The sequence below is a fragment of the Pongo abelii genome, chromosome 5, assembly GCF_028885655.2.
Source record: "Pongo abelii isolate AG06213 chromosome 5, NHGRI_mPonAbe1-v2.0_pri, whole genome shotgun sequence".
NCBI classification, from domain to species: domain Eukaryota; kingdom Metazoa; phylum Chordata; class Mammalia; order Primates; family Hominidae; genus Pongo; species Pongo abelii.
In genome coordinates, this window is record NC_071990.2 from 89,816,525 (window position 1) to 89,838,348 (window position 21,824).

The 21,824-nt window shown below is 41.5% G+C and overlaps 1 protein-coding gene across 5 annotated transcripts; it reads right to left on the reverse strand.

Annotated features, from left to right (window-relative positions):
* Positions 1-640: 640 nt before the first annotated feature.
* On the reverse strand, positions 641-21,614 carry SRSF12 (serine and arginine rich splicing factor 12). Of its 5 annotated transcripts, none has more exons than XM_054557850.2 (5): positions 21,385-21,614; positions 10,732-10,838; positions 9,011-9,112; positions 8,703-8,844; positions 641-2,652 (listed from the first exon to the last, which is right to left on the reverse strand). In XM_054557850.2, exons 1-5 carry the CDS (start codon positions 21,447-21,449, stop codon positions 2,283-2,285), a joined length of 786 nt encoding a protein of 261 aa, XP_054413825.1. In that variant the 5' UTR covers positions 21,450-21,614; the 3' UTR covers positions 641-2,282. The 5 variants fall into 5 exon arrangements, with proteins under 5 accessions (XP_054413825.1, XP_054413826.1, XP_054413828.1 ...); XM_054557851.2 differs by lacking the exon at positions 21,385-21,614 and adding an exon at positions 20,945-21,244; XM_054557853.2 differs by lacking the exons at positions 10,732-10,838; positions 21,385-21,614 and adding an exon at positions 10,261-10,607 and having other exon boundaries at positions 9,011-9,122.
* Positions 21,615-21,824: the final 210 nt, after the last annotated feature.

The following is a 21,824-nucleotide window of genomic DNA, read 5'->3' on the forward strand; positions in this document are numbered from 1 at the left end:
AAGTTTATGGCTGTGTGCCCTTGTAACTTAGCCTCTCTGCATCTGTTTCCTTGTCTGCAGTGGTACTAGGTTGGCGCAAAAGTAATTGTGGGATATTTACCTCATAAGAGTGTTGATGGTTAAATACATGAGTGAATAACTTAAAACATATAGAACAGTGCCAAGCATGTACTAAATGCTCAAAAGAGTTTGAGCTATTATCATTCCAGCTTTTTCATCAAACCAAATGGTATCCTCCTAAGCAGCCTAGGGATTACAATGACAAACCTAGTCAGAGGTAAATCAAAGGATTAAATATGTTCAAGAATATAGAGATCAATTTGTGAATACAGAGTAAAGATACTATAATCAATCCCTAGTTATTATTTTTCACAATGGTACCTAGTTATTATTATTTTTATAAAGGGGTCTTGCTATGTTGCCCAGGCTGGTCTCAAACTCCTGGGCTCAAGCAATCCTCCTGCCTTGGCCTCCCAAAGTGCTAGGATTACTGGTGTGAGCCACTGTGCCCAGCCCCTAGTTTTTAAAATGATTTCACTTATGTGTATGAACCCAAACATTTTGAAAATACTAAAAATTACTATCAATATCTGTCTTACTCATTCTTCAGATTATCCTTTAGATTTTCAGTAGTGCCACATAATTTTATAACTAAATTTTATTATAGCAGAATAGTTCAAAGAGTTGTAGTTTTGAAATAAATTTTGCTATGATTAGAGAAAATCTATTCAGAAAGTACAATATACATTAATTTATGGCACTTGTCCAAATATTACCAGCATACAAATTATTGTGTAAGGTTGTTTCTTACATATGGGATCTAATATGCAAAGAAAACTGGAATTTGTATTCAAAACAAATAGAAGCAACACTGGCTCCTATATACTAAAAATATAAGACAGATTTTTTTCTTAAACACTCTGGATACAAATACTAACTGTATGGGTGAGCACTTTGAAGTTTTCATAATATAAGTCACAAAGTATACAAGTAGAGCTCTATAAATATATCCCCTATAATAATCATATGCAAAACCATTCTATCACAAACACTACCAAAACCCTTTGAAAAACATAAACTACAACACATTTTCAAAGAAATTATTAGTTATAACTACAAAAGCAATAAATATCAATAAAGTTATTTGGCTGTCAGAAATGAAGGGCAGTATAATGTACAATTCAAATATTGCAAAGTTGTTTTTTGAAGATGTAGTCGAGTTTCTTCTTCTTTTTTTTAAATTTTAGAGACAAGATTTCACCATGTTGCCCAGGCTGGTCTCAATTTCCTGGCCTCAAGCAATCTGCCTGCCTCGACCTCCCAAAGTGCTGGGATTACAGGAGTGAACCACCACGCTTGGCCAAGTTTCTTAATACAAGGTACTAAACACTCTTTCAAAAATAATAAGACTTATTCTATATAAAGTTGAGCAAGAACTCTAAAAAGAAAAAATTAAGCAACAGATGAAAAGTAGGTATGTGGAAATAATGGTATCAAATATGATTTTATACAAAATGTACCATTCTTCAAATGTGTAAGTCTTAATATGAATATTTTTGAATTGTGAGTGTTGCTCAGCCTAATTTTTAAAGAATTAGTCTCAAACCATTCAAAATCCAGTATTTCTCAAAAGTTCTGATATTACTAATGTGGACATGGTGCAGGATGCAATTTCATGTCAACTTACCTATACTGTTCTACCCAATAAAAATATAACCTTTGAGCTTAGGAGAGAATGTATCTTTTGAATGTTTGATCTCTATATATATTCTACTTTTTTGGAACATCAGAATTTTGTAATATGAACTAATATCCACCAGGAACTGGCCCAAGTTTAAACAGAAGACAAAAGAGACACAAGTGTCAAACAGCTTAAGTCTGCTCTATGCAATTATACAGTCATAGTTACTTTTTACATGAAGGTGCTTTAAAGTCAAAAATATTTGTGTAAAAGGTATTATTAATAGTACTAATACTATGCAAGTAGAATTTTAAAAATTAGTTCCAGTTTACTCATTTCCCTTGAAAAGTACCCTTCTGCCACAATGTAAATAAAAAATGGTGCATAAAATGGTGACATTAGACAAATCATAATTTGTAGTGTGGGCCCTTTAAATGGAGACCAAATTTTTATTAATCCAAAGCTAGAGATTTTATTTCTTCCATATGCCCAAAGTAACTAATATCAACTCGTATTTTCTGTACGCCTTAAAGAATTTTTATTTAACATAATGAGAGTTTAATAACTTATATTAAAGACTGCGTGGTGCTCTTTCTGTTGTTCACCAACTGTTTTTATGACGATAACTTCGAGATCTGGAATGTGACCGAAAATGAGAATGCTTTGCTGTTTGTACTTTAGTTTCAGAATTGGTATACCCTTTGGGAGATTTACACGGGGATCTTGCTATTGAGTCAGAATGTCTTCCATGTGATCTTGATTTTGTTCCTGAGCTAGTCTGCTTTTGAGGTGAACTTGACGGTGATTTTCCTATCGACTTGGACCTCTTTTGTAAGGACTTGGACCTTGACCGTCCTCTAGAGCCAAAATTCCTTCTTGGAGTTCTTGACTGCCTTGCTGAGGTAGACCGCCTTGGTAATGATTTGGAACGAGATTTAGACTGGCTATAAGAAAATCGCCTGTGTCGAGACCTGCAAACATCCATAATGTTAGAGCATATATTTCACACAAAATAAGAGATCAGGAAACAACACTTTCAGGAACTTACATACTTTACATAACATTAGTTATATTTTTACTAGATAAGCTAAAAAAATTTCTCATTTTATTATGCATGCTTTTGGTTCAAACATAAGTAACAAGTTTGTAATATTTGTTATACTAGAATATATGGCCCAAAATTTTTACTTTGCTAGACATATAGGGATCAGTTCTGAAAAATACACTGCATATTTGGTCTGGGTTATACAGCTCTTAAGAGGTACAAAAATCTGAAGAAAAAAGATCTAAAAAATCAATTATTTACAGTTCAAATAATGCTTATAAAAATAAAAATCTAGATGTAGGACTTTTGAGTCCTGCCATGACAGAACAGCTTGTATTAGACTAATCTTCCCATAGAAAACAGCCCTCTCTCTCTCTCTCTCTCTCTCTATATATATATATATATATACATGTATTTTTTTTTTTTTGAGACGGAGTTTCGCTCTTGTTGCCCAGGCCACAGTGCAATGGCACGATCTCAGCTCACCGCAACCTCCGCCTCCCAGGTTTGAGCAATTCTTCTCTCTCAGCCTCCAGAGTAGCTGGGATTACAGGCATGCACCACCACGCCCAGTAGAGATGGGGTTTCTCCATGTTGGTCAGGCTGGTCTCAAACTCCCAACCTCAGGTTATACCCCTGCCTCGGCCTCCTAAAGTGCTGGGATTACAGGCATGAGCTACCGCACCCAGCCGAAAACAACTATATTGAAAAGCTACACAACATTTATAAAACAACTGTTCGAAGGCACTGGAGGATAATCAACACAAGCAGGAAGAACCTGAGGGATTACAAGCCTTGGCTCTTTTACTAAGACCATTTTTCAAATGACAGCATGGAGGAGTTGAGCCCAACCAGAAAATGGCTATTTGACTAAGCTGAAAAGTTAATTCAGGGCTACCAAAATGGGTGGGACATGAGAGGCAAAAAACTCTAGAGAAGAGTGAATTAAAGACCAAAAAGTACCTCTAAAATTTGCCTACAAATTCTCCTTAAATCACTGGCCATCTTCTAAGTTGTGTGTGTATGGGAAGGGATTCCAAGGGACCAGCAAAAAACCTGAATTCAGAAATTCAAGAACTGCGCTGAAATTTTTATCAGACACACGGTGCTGAGAGAGAGATTAGAGTTCAAACTCCCAAAAGGTCAATGAGGAACATTAGGCAACAACCCAGAAGGGCTACATTCTAGAGGTAAGGGCCATGCCCTAGGAATAAATTCAAAGCCAAAACAAGCAGCTTTAACAACGCCCAAAACCAAGCCTTAAGATCAAAGTGATCTGCCAGTACTCTGTCTGCCAGAAGAAAACAACTGTCTTTGGAGAATGATAATGTCATGCAGAGCCTCTATAATTTTTTGTCCATGTTCAACATGCTATGTAAAAAAAAAAAAACAGGCAAGAATAACTAAAAACTAAGGAAAATAAAAGGCAAAAGAATCATTCCCAAAGTGATTTGGATATTGGCATCATCAAACAGGAATTTAAAAAATTACTATGAGTAATATATTTAAGAAAATGAGAGGAAAAGACAAAACAGAAAAAAAGATTGTTTCAGTGGAAAACTACAATCTATAAAAAGAAACAAATAGACATTTAAAACTAAAAATATATGATATCTGAAATTAAAAAGTCATTAGATGGTCTTAACAGCAATCTGGATACAGCAGAAGAAATAACGAACTAGGCTGGGTGCAGTGGCTCATGCTTGTAATCCCACTTTGGGAGGCCAAGGCGAGTGGATCACCTGAGGTCAGGAGTTCAAGACCAGCCTGACTAACATGGTGAAACCCCATCTCTACTAAAAATACAAAAATTAGCCTGGCATGGTGGTGCATGCCTGTAATCCCAGCTACTTAGGAGGCTGAGGCAGGAGAATCACTTGAACTTGGGAGGCAGAGGTTGCAGTGAGCCGAGATCGTGCCATTGCACCCCAACCTGGGCAACAAGAGAAAACCTCCAAGACCAAAAAAAAAAAAAAGAAAAGAAATAGTTAACTAAAAGATCATTAGAAAAACATCCTACTGAAATACAGTGTGAGAAAAGGAATTTTAAGAAATCCATAAAAGAACACAACAGATGTACAGCATACACACAGGCCAGAGGAAAGACTGAATAAGGCAGAAGCAATATTTGAAGAGATAATGGCATAGAATTTTACAAAACTAACAAAAAGCATTAACTCACAATTTCAAAAAGCTCAATAAACCCACATAGACAAAGAAAACAGTTACACTGGGCACATCACAGTGAAACTGATGAAAACCAAAGTCAAAGAAAAAATCTGAAAACCGGCCGGGTGCCGTGGCCTCATGCCTGTAATCCCAGCACTTTGGGAGGCTGAGGTGGGTGGATCACCTGAGGTCAGGAGTTCCAGACCAGCCTGGCCAACATGGAGAAACTCTGCCTCTACTAAAAATACAAAAATTAGCTGGGTTTGGTGGCGGGAGGCTGAGGCAGGAGAATCGCTTGAATCTGGGAGGCGGAGGTTGCAGTGAGCCGAGATTGTGCCACTGCACTCCAGCCCAGGTGACAGAGTGAGACTCTGTCTCCAAAAAAAAAAAAAAAAATCTGAAAACCTTGCCAGAGAATGAAAGACAAATTACTTTCAAAGGAGCAATCATAAGACTGACAACTCACTATGGATATCAGAAAAACAATGGAATGACATTTTTAAAGAGAAAAATAAAATCACTGCCAATATAGAATTCTGTCCTCAGCAAAAATATTTCTCACAAATGAATTTTAAATAAAGATGTTTTCAGACAAAAGCTGAGATAATTCACTATCAGCAGATGTGTACTATAAGAAATACTAAATATTCACTGCCCTGGTACTTCTTGGTGAGCTGAAAGAGGAAAAAAAGAAATACTAAATATTCTTTAGACTGAAGAAAAATGATACTAGATAGTAACATTGAACTAGATGAAGAAATTTAAAAAGCTTTCTTTGGAGAATGATAACACCATGTAGAGCCTCTTCAATTTTTGGTTTTGTTTGTTTCTGAGACAGAGTCTTGCTCTGTCACTCAGGCTGGAGTGCAGTGGGGTGAGCTTGGCTCACTGCAACCTCTGTCTCCCGGGTTCAAGCGATTCTCCTGCCTCAACCTCCCAAGTAGCTGGGATTACAGGCACGTGCCACCATACCTGGCTAATTTTTGTATTTTTAGTAGAGATGGGGTTTCGCCATGTTGGCCAGGCGTGTCTGACCTCAAGTCAACTGCCTCAGCCTCCCAAAGTGCTGAGATGACAGGCATGAGCCACTGCACCTGGCCTCTCTTGAATTTTTTATTATATATTTATACTGAAAATATATTGATGTAGAATATATTCTGGAATAAATTCACAGTCTTTTAGAAATCATTAAATTTCATTCATTTTGTAGACAGCTGTAGGAAGCAAAATGAAGAAAATGTCCTTGAAAAAAAATCCTAACATAGTAAAAGAAGGATGCTATAATATATTTGGACTAAAGAAAAGGGAGTTGAGGAGCAATTTTAACACTGTTCAGGAACATTTAGAGTTCTAACATACACATTCCTTGATATAAAGTTAACAAAGATTTACAGAATACCTTTTTTTACATTTTAATTAATTAATTAATTTATTTATTTGTTGTGAGACAGAGTCTTCCTCTGTTGCCCAGGTTGGAGTGTGGTGGTGCAATCATGGCTCACTGCAGCCTTGACCTACTGGGCTCAAGGAGTCCTCACACCTCAGTCCACCCTCTCCCTCCCTCCCTCCCTCCCTCCCTCCCAGTAGCTGGAACAGGTGTGTGCCACCACACCTGGCTAATTTTTTTTAGTTTTTGTAGACATGGGGGTCTCACTATGTTGCCCAGGCTGGTCTCTCAAATTCCTGGACTCAAGTGATCTCACCCTGGCCTCCCAGAGTGCTGGGATCACAGGTGTGAGCCACTGCACCTGGCCATAAGACGATTTTTAAAATGAGAAAAACTGGGGTCAGGGAGGTTAAGCAATGGTCTTCTAACAAGTACAAAGCAGAATAGCATTGCCCTGAAAGATGTGGTCCTTCTATCCTGATACTCCAGGATGATTTGAGACAGTCAAGTATTATACTTTACTTCCACTAGAAGGCAGAAAATGATGTGAATATCCACCTTATTTAAATCAAGCAAGAGAAAAAAACTGGTTCACTAAGGCTGTAATGCATTTAGAAACAATCAATCTAAATTCTTTTTTTTTGAGACGGAGTCTCGCTTTGTTACCCAGGCTGGAGAGCAGTGGCGTGATCTCAGCTCACTGCAACCTCTGCCTCCCGGGTTCAAACGATTCTCCTGCCTCAGCCTCCCAAGTAGCTGGGATTACAGGCGTGTGCCACCACACCCAGCTAATTTTTGTATTTTTAGTAGACACGGGGTTTTGCCATGTTGGCCAGACTGGTCTCAAACTCCTGACCTCAGGTGATCCGCCCCTGCCTTGGCCTCCCAAAGTGCTGGGATTACAGGCGTGAGCCACTGCGCCTGGCCTGAATATTTAGTAGAGACAGGATTTCACCATATTGCTCAGGATGGTCTTGAACTCCTGACCTCAAGTAATCCACCCACCTCGGCCTCACAAAGTGCTGGGATTACAGGCGTGAGCCACCGCGCCTGGTTCATATAATTAATTTCTGTTGTGATTCACTATTATTCTAATAGAAATAAACTCCTGGCTAGCAAAATAAATAACTTGAAAATATCTTTTCCCCTGCCCCCAAATTACTATTTAATATGTCTTCTTCAATACTGCCATACTTGGAATTTATTCTTGATAATTTATCTTTTATAAGTAAATTGATTTACATTAACTTTAGTCAACCACCTTTCACAACGGATTTTATTATATTTCTTTTTTTTTTTTTTTTTTTTTTTTGCAGAGACGGGGTCTCACCATGTTGGCCAGGCTAGTCTCAAACTCCTGGCCTCAAGTGATACTCCTACCTCAGCCTCCCAAAGTGCTGAGATTACGGCACCTGGACGTTTTATTGTATTTCTTACGCATTTAAACATTTTTAAAGTTGAAGATTACAAACTGTTGGGCACATTTAGGAAAATTTTATTTATCTAAAACTCATCACCTTGTTTGTTTTTTTTTTTCTGCTTTTTGTTTTGAGACGGAGTCTCACTCTGTCGCTCAGGCTGGAGTGCAATGGCGTGATCTCAGCTCACTGCAACCTCCGCCTCCCAGGTTCAAGTGATTCTCCTGCCTCAACCTCCTGAGTAGCTGGGATTACAGGTGCGTGGCTACCACACCCAGCTAATTTTTGTATTTTTAGTAGAGGTGGGGTTTCATCATGTTGGTCAGTTTGGTCTTGAACTCCTGACCTTGAGATCCGCCCGCCTCAGCCTCCCAAAGTGCTGGGATCATAAGTGTGAGCCACCGCACGTGGCTGAGTATGTATTTTTTTTTTACCTTTTTTTTCTGCTCACTATATATTATCTTCTCATGTAAAAAGATAAAGTTAAGTCTGTAACTTTAACATAAGAATTAATCCCATAAACCCAAGTTAAATAACAATATATGATAAATAGAGAAGAGTGTTATCTTTTAACAAAAATTGATTATGTTTGTACATTAAGCAAAATGACTCAGGTGGACTGTTTATAAAAACTTTAAAATATTTTCCAGGCTGGGTGCAGTGGCTCACACCTGTAATCCTAGCACTTTGGGAGCCTGAGGTGGGAGGAACACTTGAGCCCAGGAATTTAAGACCAGCCTGGGCAACATAGCAAGACCTCCGATCTCTACAAAAAATAAAAAAATTAGCCCGGTGTGGTGGTGCACACCTGTAGTACCTGCTACTTGGGAGGCTGAGGTGAGAAAATTGCTTGAGTCTAGGAGGTTAAGGCTACAGTGGGCCATGATCGCGCACCACTGCACTCTAGCCTGGGAAACAGTGAGACCCTATCAAAAAAATATATATGTATATCTATTTCCCAGAAAAAGAAGAAAATGAAGTTTTCAGTCCTCTTGTACTCACTCTTTAAGGCTGTCTGACCGCCTCCTATTTCTTCCCCATGAAGAACTTCTACTTCGAGTTCTTCTTTGGCTGGGGCTTCTTGATCTCCTGTGATCACTTGGAGAACAAGGATGACGTTCTTTTGATTTCATTTGGCCTGGTGCTGGAACATAAAGAACAAGACTTATGACATAATTCGTTACCTGAACACCACAGTAACAACCAATCAACTAGTAATCATTTACTGAAAGAATTGTAAATTAAAAAATCAGTCATCACTGAAACTCATTCTGCTGAATAAATAAAATCTAGCATTCAGTCACACTTACTTTTGCGATCACCTTGTGCAAACTGTATTTCAATCTGACGGCCACATACCCACTTTCTATTGAGGTTATAAAGAGCATCTTCAGCATCTCGAACATCTTCAAATATGACTAGCTGTTAAGGACACTTTGAACATGAGATATCAAGTAAACATATTTTAAAAGCATTATTTACATGTGAAATGAAATTAATAGGAAAATCAAGTTTTTAAGCTCACATCTTCAATATAATATGAATAATCAGAAAAAAAACTTTCACTTTTTCTCATGAAAACAAATGACCCATTATGTTTAGAAGAGTGAGTCTAAAAATAAAAAGAACAAAACAAACATGTAACTGTACTTTTAGTGTCTACAATAGTGTGGCTGCAGTATACATGTATAATTTGAAAACAAGAAAAACAAAAAAAAGTCCAAATTTGGCTAGCATTATAAAATTACAAACTGTTTAGGACTCACTCCCTTCTTTCAGATAAAGGATCCATCAGATTTTTCACTGAATATCAGCATGCAGAAGCCTTTATTCTGAAATTAAAATTACTCTTTCATTAAAAGGCTTAATTTTAAATTTGACATTTAAGAGACATTACTTATAAACAAAACTGCACATATACAAGTGAGTTAAAACCTGATTTAGTGCTTTAAAAATGGTATCTACTTTTGAACCTACCACTTTAAACGTTTATGTTTTTTTCTGTTTTTGAGATGGAGTTTCCCTCTTGTCACCCAGGCTGGAGTGCAATGGCACGATCTTAGCTCACTGCAACCTTTACCTCCCAGGTTCAAGAGATTCTCCCGCCTCAGCCTCCCAAGTAGCTGGGACTACAGGTGCCCGCCACCACACCCGGCTAATTTTTGTATTTTTAGTAGAGACAGGGTTTCACCGTGTTGGTCAGGCTGGTCTCAAACTCCTGACCTGAGGTGATCCACCCGCCTCAGCCTCCCAAAGTGCTGGGATTACAGGCCTGAGCCACCACACCCGGCCAAACATTTATGTTTTTACTACTTGGGATATAAATATAAAAGAAACATAAAAGCAATCTGTAAATATCTGGAATTACATATACTGGTTTGTAATATCCCACTAAACTTCCTTACGTATATAAATTATATAATATTAAACCTAGCTATAATGGAAATTAGCTATATAAAAATGAGTAACTTTTTTTAGGAGGTTGTTCACTGGTTTAATTAAAAAAATAACAAACAGAAAAAGCTCAAGATACACAATATAAAATGAGACTGGCAATTACCTCAATGTCACTTGATCTTGAACCTTGACCTTTACTCTTTAAGGCTTGCAAGATGGACTTTATAAGAGACGCAGAACCAACAAAATCAGACTTGGCTTTGACTCTGGAACTCTGAGTAAATGTAGGAAAGCCGAAGTCTCAACCTGGTGTTGGCTTTGTCTTTTGCTTGATAAAGACTTCCCCTCTTCCAGGTCTTTATATCTGTGTCCACCCTCCCTCTTTATTCCTTGATGCTTGAACTTTAGGTGCTTTTTGTCTCGCCTGCTGGGTTTATGCTTGGATTCTAGCTAACAGGTTGGTTCAAACTGGGGGGTGCTTGCCAGCTACTGTGGACTGCTTTAGATCTTCTGAGATAAAGAAATAAACACATTTAATTAGGCAATATTAATCTCATAACATATGCTACTGAATACATATACGTATAAGCACGCATATACAGTATATTCACATGCACACAATAAAATAAAGGATATTGAACATAAGCAAATCCTCTCGGGCGGCGAGTGTAGAAGTCAAGTGGAATGTAAACGTCTACTATAGGGCCATATCGACCAAACTCACGGCGCAAGTCCTCAGGCCTGAAGTGTTTTAGAAATAAGGCAAAGAAATATGAATAGCTGGATTAAAATATTTTGCCTACAGAAATCCGCTTGAAACCTTCAAAAGAAAGAACATCATCTAGACCAGCATTATCTAAAATTGTTTTTTGTAAGAATCATGCAAGGTTTTGAAAGAAAGGAAAAAAACATTCTCAGGCCAAGCATGGTGGCTCACGCCTGTAATCCCAGCACTTTAGGGGACCAAGGTACGTGGATCACCTGAACCCAGGAGTTCAAGACCAGCCTGGGCAACATGGTGAAACCCCGTCTCTACAAAAAAATACAAAAATCAGCCAGGTGTGGTAGCGTGTGCCTGTAGTCCCAGCTACTCAGGAGGCTGAGGCGGGAGAATCACCTGAGCGTGGGGAGGTTGAGGCTGCAGTGAGCCAAGATCACACCACTGCACTCCATCCAGCCTGGGTGACAGAGTGAGACCCTGTCTCAAAAAAAAGAAAACACGAAAAAAACCTCCCTAGATTCTCAGACCTCTCTTGGAGGTTCTGATTCAGGAAGTATGGATTAGAGGCTGGAAATCTGTATCTTTACAAGCACTCCAGGTGGTTGTTACGCTTAATTTCCAGAAACACTGACCCAGCATATCCACCTCTCAAAGTTATTATAAGACCTAATAAGTAATTGTTTCACTAAGAACACATTCATTTTGCTTCACTTTAATTTCATGTTTATGTTAATCTTGTTTTCAGACAGCAGGAATTAGATTTTAAAGAAGTCCTAAAATTATTTATCAGGCTTTAAAGAAAAATGGATGTTTTAATATTAAACATAAAACAAAGTAACTACTGTATTCCCAAATCTGACAGGTATTCCGAGCCTGCTTATGTGCCTTCTAGTGTGATTAGGTACTTCAGAAGGGGTACCAAAAAAAAGAAATAGCATGATATTCATCTTCATGGAGCTACAATTTACCTGAAGAGACAAAATATTTAGCAATAATAGCTAACAGTTACAGTGCATTTATGTTAGCCAGTGTTCACCTTACAACCACTTAATTCTTACAATTTCCCTGTGGTTATTTACAGATGATATAGACAGATTACGGGTGATACAGACAGTTTTTCAGGTTATTTACAGGTAATACAGGCAGATTACAGGTGATACAGACAGAGTAACCTATCTAAGGTCACTGAGCCAGCAAGTGACAAAGCTAGAAATCAAATTTTCAGTCTCATACTGGTCCATCTTAACCACTACACCCTACTGCTTCATGGTGCTATCATAGGGATTCAGCATCAAGCTATGATCATAAAATGTGGCTCGGGAGAAATAAAGATTCAAAGATGACTAAGAAGCTTCTAGCTTGGACAAATGGAAAAAAGATGGTATCAGTGACAAAAATTAGAAGAGAGCTAGATCAAGGAGGAAGAAAAGAGGCAAAACAAGCAACTTTCAGGTTTAGAAATGCAGAATTTGCGGTGATGGTAGAACATTGATAAGAGTTCTATAAGCAACAGAAAATTGTGATTATATGCATATTAATTAGTGTGTATTAATATAATTATTAGAAGCCAGTGACTAAGGCTAGAGATGGGGATTTAGAAATTATTACATATAAGATTCAACAAAAATTGACTAAGCATCGACTATATGCCAGTAGCTCAGTCAACATTATGACATACTTTATTTCATTTAATACTCATAGAACATGTTTTACTATTAGTTTCTGAGGACAGTGACAATGTCTTTTTTCTTTTACTTATTCAGAATTAAGCAAATACTTATTGAGCACCTACTATGTGCCAGGCTCTAGGAATATAATGAGAAACAAGAAAAACACAATTCCTGCTCCCACAGACCATAGACTGGCATAAAGAGTCTCAACCTCTCCTGAGTACTGTAATCATCTGTGAAGGGATGTTACAGAGGCATCCCAACCCGATGCATTAATTCTGGACCTAATTAGTGTTTTCCATAGTGAGGCCCAGTTATGTTTAATTTTTTCAGGATTTCACAGGCAATTCTGAGACTGAAGGTTGAGAATCACTGCTAAAGCAGGTGTCTTCACCAGCATATCTCTGTACCTAATGTAGCTGCTGGGCACGCAGCAGGTACTCAATATATATTTGCCTATCAATGAAAAAAGAATACATTACTGTTACCATTTAAGAGTTAAGGAGACTGAGGGTGAGAGAAGTTGCCTTGCCCAGAGATCTACACAGCCAGTAGTAGAGCTAGGATTCAAATGAAGGTCTTCTGAGACAACCAATCCCATCAACCAAATGTAGTGGCTAAGAGGAAAGGGATCATAAATATAAAGGAGGAGGCTGCAGCACTGTGTGCCACGGAGGTCAGGACTCTGGAAGCCAAGGGTGATGGGAGTCAGATGCAACAGGTCTTTTCAAAAGAGCCAATTCCCATTCACTGTCTCCACTCCCTCACCTGTTAGCTGTTGTTTTATTTTTGCACTTTTGGTATGATCTACTTCAACATTCAAAAAAGTACAGAGAATAATAAACACCCATGTATCTACCAACAAGATTTATTTTCTGGCCGGGAGCGGTGGTTCATGCCTGTAATCCCAGCACTTTGGGAGGCCGAGGTGGGCGGATTACGAGGTCAGGAGATCGAGACCATCTTGGCTAACATGGTGAAACCCCGTCTCTACTAAAAATACAAAAAATTAACTGGGCGTGGTGGCAGGTGCCTGTAGTCCCAGCTACTCAGGAGGCTGAGGCAGGAGAATGGCGTGAACCTGGTAGGCGGAGCTTGCAGTGAGCCGAGATCACGCCACTGCACTCCAGCCTGGGCAACAGAGCGAGACGCCGTCTCAAAAAAAAAAAAAAAAATTATTTTATCAGTATTTGACATACTTGCCATAATTTTCAGTATTTTTAAAGAAATATTATATCCTTCTGTTACCAATGGAGGGTCTTGCCTATGAGTCCTCCAGGTTCTTGGCATTTTTAACAAAGAATTGGACAAAATGCACAAAGCAATGAAAAAATGAAGCAGTGAAAGCACAGATTCATTGAAACGAAAAGATACTCCACAGAGTGGGAGCAGGCTGAAGCAAGCCGCTCAAGTGCATTGGTTACAGAATTTTCTAGGGTTTAAATACCCTCTAAGGTTTCCCACTGGTTACTCGGTTACACCCTATGTAAATGAAGACTTGGCCCACCACCAGTCTGGTGGAGGGAGGCGACCAATTAGAGGCTGAAGCAAAGCTACAAAGTTACACATGAAGACTTGGCCTGGGACCAGTCTGATTGGTTGCAGGAGGGGACCAGTCAGAGGTACTTTCCATTTTTTATCTGTAATACAGTGCAAAGGGAGTAGCCTCTGATCCTTTTGTTACCTGGGTGTAGAGAGGTGGAGTTCTCCTTTTGATTCAGTTCTAGGAAGTCAGTGTGAATCGGCCTTAGGTTCCCTGCCTCCAGACCCTATTCTCCTGCTTCAGTATCACTAGCAAAGAAATTGGTAGGCTGCAGGGTATGCCTATCTCAGCTTCACTACATGTTCTTCAGAGTGGCCCAACCAACTTACACTTCCAAAAGCATGTGTTAGAATTCCCACTGTTGCCCAGGCATGGTGGCTGATACCTGCAATACCAGCAGTTTGGGAGGCCAAGGTGGGAGGACTGCTTGAGCCCAGAAGTTCAAGATCAGCCTGAGCAACACAGTGAGACCCCCATCTCTACAAAAAATAAAAAAAATTAGCTGGACATGGTGGCTATAATCCCAGCTACTCAGGAGGCTGAGGAAGAAGGATCACTTGAGCCCAGGAGTTTGAGACTGCATTGATCTATGATCATGTTACTGCACTCCAGTCTGGGAGACAGGGTGAGACTTGTCTTTTTTTTTTTTTTTTTTAGAGATGGAGTCTTGCTTTGTCACCCAGACTGGAGTACTGTGGCACAATCTCAGGTCACTGCAGCCTCCACCTCCCAGGTTCAAGCTATTCTCGTGCCTCAACCTCCCAAGTAGCTAGGATTACAGGCATGTGCCACCACACCTTGCTTATTCTTTCTATTAGTAGAGATGGGTTTTGTTATGCTGGCTTTTAAAATTCCTCTTGAAAATATGTTGTAGTTTTTGGTGCAAAGGGTTCTGCATGTTTTTTGTTAACTGTTTTCCTAAGTAAGTATGCCTTTTGATGCTATGGTAAATGCAACTGTTTTTTAAAATTGTCACTGTTTCAATTGTTTGCTGTTAATATATAGAAATAAAGTTTTTGTAAATTTACCTTATATCCTCATAACTTACTAAACTTATTAGTTCTAGCAGTTTTCTTGTTCATTCCCTAGTATTTTCTATGTAAGCAAATATGTCACCTAAGAATGGTTACTTTTATCTTTCCAATTTTTGTATTTTATATCTTTTTTCTTGCCTTGTTGCACTGGGTTAGGACCTGCAATAAAACGTTGGAGGTTGTGAGAGTGGCATTCTTTTCTTGTTCCTGATTTTACAAGGAAAGCATTGTCTTTCATCATTAAGTATGATGTTAGCTATGTTTTTTATAGCTGACATTTATTAGGTTAAGAAGTTCTCTTCTATTCCTAGTTTGCTCACACGTTTTGTTTTTTTTGTTTGTTTTTGGAGACAGGGTCTCAGGTCTCACTCTGTCACCTAGACTGGAGTTCCATTAATACACTATATTTGACATTAAAAAATTATTCCTTTATGCAGTACAAAAGCAAAGATATTATTTTTCCTAAGCCACATCTTGTTTCACCAGTGAAAAGAAACATAACACAAATTTTAAAACTATTTATTTTGAGACCGAGCCTCACTCTGTTGCCCAGGCTGGAGTGCAAGGGCGTGATCTCGGCTCACTGCAACCTCCTCCTCCCCGGTTCAAGAGATTCTTGTGACTCAGCCTGCCGAGCAGCTGGAATCCTCAGGTGAACCGCCCGCCTCGGCCTCCCAAAGTGCTGGAATTACAGGCATGGGCCACCTCTCCCGGCCTAAAACTTATTTTTGAAATTTCTTCAGTTCTTGTGTTCAATTTCATTTCTGTCAAATTTTACACTAATTCACAAAGCCTTTTAGTGTCTTCTGCTTTTAATTTTTTTAAAATTTGTTTTGTTTTAAAACATTCTTAGTAAATAAAATTTGAAAAATATTTGAAAAAAGGAAGAGGAAAAGTAAGTCCTACTGTCCAAATTAATTTCTTTCTAGTCTCATTTTCTTTTCTTTTCTTTTTTTTTTTTTTTTTTTGGAGACAGGGTCTCGCTCTGTTGCCCAGGCTGCAGTGCAGTGGTGATATCATAGCTTGCTCCAACCTTGAACTCCAGTACCTAGGACTACAGGCACGCATCACCATGCCCGGCTAACTTTTTTTTTGTTTTTTTTTTGTAGAGATGAGGCCTTGCTATGTTGCCCAGGCTGGCCTTGAACTCCTGTCCTCAAGGGATCCTCCTGCCTTGGCCTCCCAAAGCACTGGGATTACAAGCATAAGCCACTGAGCCTGGCCCTAGTCTCATTTTCCATATATAGTTTTTTCCGTTTTTCATTTTTTAATATAGTTATGCACCACATAACAATGTTTCAGTCAATGATGAACCATATATATCATGGTGGCCCCATAATCTTATAACAAAGCTGTCCTAGACAGGTGTACCTTTTAAAAAATCTTTTACACCATATTTTTAGTGTCTTTTCTATGTTTAGATACAAGTAGGTAAATGTCTTACAATTGCCTACAGTATTCAGTATTGTAACATGCTGTACAGGTATGTAGCCTAGAAGCAACAGGCCACACCACATAGCCTAGGTGTGTAGCTGGCTTTACTATGTAGTAGGTTTGGGTTTGTACAACAACAAAATCACCCAATGGATTTGTCAGAACCTATCTCTGTCCTTAACTGATGCATGACTGTAACTGAAATCATGCTGTGTATATAATTTTACATATGTTTTATTTAACATTTTATCCCAATGATTTATTTTTTTTTGAGACACAATTTCACTCCGTCACCCAGGCTGGAGTGCAGTGGCCGGTATTGGCTCACTGCAACCTCTGCCTCCCAGGTTTATGCGATTCTTCTGCCTCAGCCTCCCTAGTAGCCGGGACTACAGGCGAGTGCCAACACGCCCAGCTAATTTTTATATTTTTAGTAGACACAGGGTTTCACCATATTGGCCAGGCTGGTCTCGAACTCCTGACCTCGTGATCCGCCCACTTCGGCCTCCCAAAGTTCTGGGATTATAGGCGTGAGCCACCGCACCCAGCCCAATTTTTTCTATTATTAGTAGAGATGGAGCTTCACTATGTTAGCCAGGCTCGTCTCGAACTCCTGACCTCAAGTGATCCACGCGCCTTGGCCTCCCAAAGTGCTGGGATTATAGATGTGAGCCACTGTGCCAGGCCCCAAAGATTTTGTTTATAAGCATACTAAATGTTAAAGCCTATTTATTTATTTATTTATTTTTGAGACAGAGTCTCACTCTCACCCCCGCAGTGCAGTGGTGCAATCTGGACTCACTGCAGCCTCGACCACCTGGGCTCAGGCGATCCTCCCACGTCAGCCTCTCAAATAGCTGGACTACAGGTGCGCCCTACCACACCTGGCTAATTTTTGTATTTTTTGGTGAGACAGGGTTTTGCTATGTTTCCCTGGCTGGTTTCAAACTCCTGAGCTTAAGTGATCCACCCGCCTCAGCCTCCAAAAGTGCTGGGATTACAGGCATGAGCCACTGTGCCCTACCCTTAAGGCTAATTTAAAAAGTGTCTACGTGTCACATTGCTAGTTAACTTATACTGTATACTACTTTGTACTAAAAGGTTAATACAGATTACATGTGATGATTCTAATTTCATATCATCACTCACCTGCTATTCGATCTTAGGCAAAATACTTAACCTAAACGTTGGTTTCTCATCAGTAAAATGGGGTTAATAAAGAACATACAGCCAGGCACAGTGGCTCATGCCTGTAATCCCAGCGCTTTGGGAGGCCGAGGTGGGCGGATTACCTGACATCAAGAGTTCGAGACCAGCCTAGCCAACATGATGAAACCCCGTCTCTACCAAAAATACAAAAATTAGCCAGGCATGGTGGCACACGTCTGTAATCCCAGCTACTCGGGAGGCTGAGGCAGGAGAATTGCTTGAGCCCAGGAGGCGGAGGTTGCAGTGAGCTGAGATCGTGCCACTGCACTCCAGCCTGGCTGACACAGCAAGACTCTATCTCAAAACAAAACAAAAAAAAACCCACCATACATTATAGGGTTACTGCAAAAATTTAATATATGTAATGTTTTTAGTATGGCACCTAGTACACCGTGAGTATTCAACAAATGTTAGAGATTTCATTCATGTAATATAATCCTGTAGATTTTGATTGTCTGCCAGTGGCAGAGCTAAAAAAAAAAAAAAAAGTGAAAAAACGGAAAAGAAAATCAGTCAATCTCAACTATCAGTCTCACTCACTGGTGAATGAAGTACATAGATCAGAGATCAGGTGTCACCTGCAGATGTGTTTTATTTGGCCTGCATGACGTTTAAACATTTTAAAAATGTGTATAAATATGAAATTGCCAATATTTTACTGCTTTTTTCTTTTAGTTTTTGAGACAGAGTCTCGCCCTGTCGCCCAGGCTGGAGTGCAATGGTACGATCTCGGCTCACTGCAACCTCCACCTCCCGGGTTCAAGCGACTCTCCTGTCTCAGCCTCCCGAGTAGTTGGGATCATAGGTGCGCACCACCACGCCCAGTGAATTTTTGGTATCTTTAGTAGAGATGGTGTTTTACCATGTTGGCCAGGCTGGTCTCAAACTCCTAACTTCGTGATCTGCCCACCTCGGCCTCCCAAAGTGCTGGGATTACAGGCGTGAGCCACCACGCCCAGCCACAGCTTTTATTTTTTTAGACTCTCTAAAGGTCTCTCTGTCCACCCATGCTGGTGTACAGTGGTGTGATCATAGTTTACTGTAACCTTGACCTCCCGGGCTCAAGTGATCCTCCCACCTCAGCTTTCCCAGTAATTGGGACTACAGGTGTCATACACCAGGCTATATTTTACAGCTTTCTTTTATTTATTTATTTTTTGAGACAGAGTCTCACTCTGTCGCCCAGGCTGGAGTGCAGTGGCCTGATCTTGGCTCACTGCCAACCTCCACCTCTGGGGTTCAAGCGATTCTCGTGCCTCAGTCTCCTGAGTAGCTGGGATTACAGGGGCCAGCCACCACACGTGGCTAATTTTTGTGTTTTAGTAGAGACGGGGTTTCACCAGGTAGGCCAGGTTGGTCTCAAACCCCTGACCTCAAGTGATCCGCCCAACTCGGTCTCCTAAAGTGCTGGGATTACAGGCGTGAGCCACCGCGCCCAGCCTTATATTTTACAGTTTTCATATCTACAAATGCGGTTTTCTTTTTTCTTTTCTTTTTTTTTGAGACGGAGCCCTCGCTCTGTCTCCCAGGCTGGAGTGCAGTGGCGCGATCTCGGCTCACTGCAAGCTCCGCCTCCCGGGTTCACACCATTATCCTGCCTCAGCCTCCCGAGCAGCTGGGACTACAGGCACCTGCCACCAGGCCCGTCTAATTTTTTGTATTCTTAGTAGAGACGGGGTTTCATCGTGCTAGCCAGGATGGTTTCCATCTCCTGACCTCGTGATCCGCCCGCCTCAGCCTCCCAAAGTGCTGGGATTACAGGCGTGAGCCACCGCACCCGGACACGAATGGGATTTTCATATGATTCAACTTAATGCTAACATCTAAAGACTGAGATTACACATACAAAATCCAGATTTCTGATTTCTCTTTACAACTAGTAAGATATGTCAACAATAAGTCCAGATGTCTACATGGCAGCTGTGAGCTGGAGCCTAGAGGCAGATGCTGCTCCTTTTAGATGGCACATTTCCTTTTCTATTTGCTATTCCATTTCTATTTGATAGTCCACACCATCCTACTGTGCCTTATAGGCTGGCAGCTTCACTCGTTTATATTACCCTGGCTGGCCCTTGTGAACCATTAGAATTGGAAACCTCTGATTTTTCTAGACACCCTGAAGAGGCTTGATGCTTATTCCATTTTCAAGTTGTCTGTTCAACTGCAAGGTTTTTTAATTCTGCCCAAATCATTCGAATTATGTTCGTGTTTTCTATGTAATACATTGATAAAAAGGCTGAGAGAAGAAATGTAAACAAGGCACCTTTTAGATGTTAACTAAGATGTATTAACCACAGCATATAGTTGTGATACATGTACTTGGGGTGATCAAATAAAAAATACTTGGCCGGGCACGGTGGCTCATTCCTGTAATCTCAGCGCTTTGGGAGGCCGAGCTGGGCGGATCACTTGAGGTCAGGAGTTGGAGATCACCCTGGCCAACATGACGAAACTTCGTCTCTACTAAAAATACAAAAATTAGCCGGGTGTGGTGGCACATGCCTGTAATCCCATCTACTTGGGAGGCTGAGGCAGGAGAGTCGCTTGAACCCGGGAGGCAGAGGTTGCAGCGAACCAAGATCGGGCCATTGTACTCCAGCCTGGGGGACAAGAGCGAGACTTTGTCTAAAAAAAAAAAAAAAAAACTAAAAAATAAAAAATACTTAAAGTTTATTTACTCCTCAAAGGTAAATTATAATACTCATCTCAGATGACTATGGAGTCAAGAGCTCCATATATCTGTACCTGTCTGGCCCCAGGTAAATCATTAGAACTCTTAGTTTCCGCTCTCCCTTATGTACAATAAAACAGTACCGCATAGGTAAAAGGTTGGGGGGAAGTAAATGAAGTAAGCCCAGTGAAGTGAGAATGTCTATTAACACCGTTCCCTCTCCCCCCGCCCCCAATTTCTCCAGCTCCATTAAGGAAGGAAGTGCTATATGAAAAAGTCATTCCTTAATATCTGTGTTCAGACACTCTGTAGACACAATTCTCAACAGAGGAGTGGGGCATCAGAATCAACCAGGTGAGTCTATACTCACGCCCTTAAAAAGGGTGTTAATACTGGACTCAGAACTTTAAAGAAAAACGCACTGATCTCATTCATTGAAGTTATTTTTTGTATGCAGAAAAAATTGTGTGAATAAAATGCAAGCAGCACCGTCTGTAAGTAGACCAGAACTGGGGGAAAGAAACTGTAAGGCCCGAGTACGCATTATGGTACAGAACGTTCTCACCAGCCCCAATTCCTCTTCATCTAGGAGGGTTGGACGCGCGATTTTATCGGGGCACGGCGACAAAGGGGCTGAAACGCGGGCACTCGCTGGAGCGCAAACCCTCCCGGCTCCAGGCGGGGAGCGACCTGGGCTCCGGAGAGGGGCGCCCCGTGCCCCACGGCCCGCCGGCTGCGGTGCTGAGGCGCGGAAAGCGACGCGGGCCCGGGACACGATGTGCACTGCGCCTGGGCTGAAAGCTGGCCGGGAGGGCGGAGGCGCGAGTTCCGCCCAGGCCGCGGAGTAGTCCGAGGGCTCACACCTCCCCCAGCGGCGCAGCCTGGGCCCGCGGGGAGGCTCCGCGCAGCCCCGCCGGGCCTCCGCCGGGCCTCGGCCGGGCTCCGCGGCGCGGCTGTTACCCCGCCCGTGCTCCGCGCCCCCAACCTGCAGCCGCGGCCGTTCACCTGGTGGCGTCCGCGACGTTCCTGATGAACAGGGAGGTGTTGGGGGGCCTCGTGTAGCGAGACATGACCGCTTCCTCCGTTCCCTCCGGGTCTGCCCGCGGCCGCTGGGCTCGCTCGGTCTCCCGCTACCGCTGCTACCGCCACAGGAGCTCCGCCGGCCCCCGGCGCGACCCCCACCCCTCGGCCTCAGACCCGCCAGCGCGCAGCCGCAGAGGCCGGCGCAGAGGGGGCGCAGCGCGGCGCCAGCCTGGACGCACGGGCCGGGGGCGGGGGCGGGGGCGGTGCCGGCGCGGCCCACCGAGGGAATCTCGAAGACTGGAGCGCGGCCGTTCCGAGGCCCTGTGGGATACGGGTATGGGGGGTCCTGGAGTGCGACGGGATTTGGGGTGGGGGCGGCGAGGGCCAGTGTATGTCAGGAGGGCGGAGGCCAAGAGGGGGCT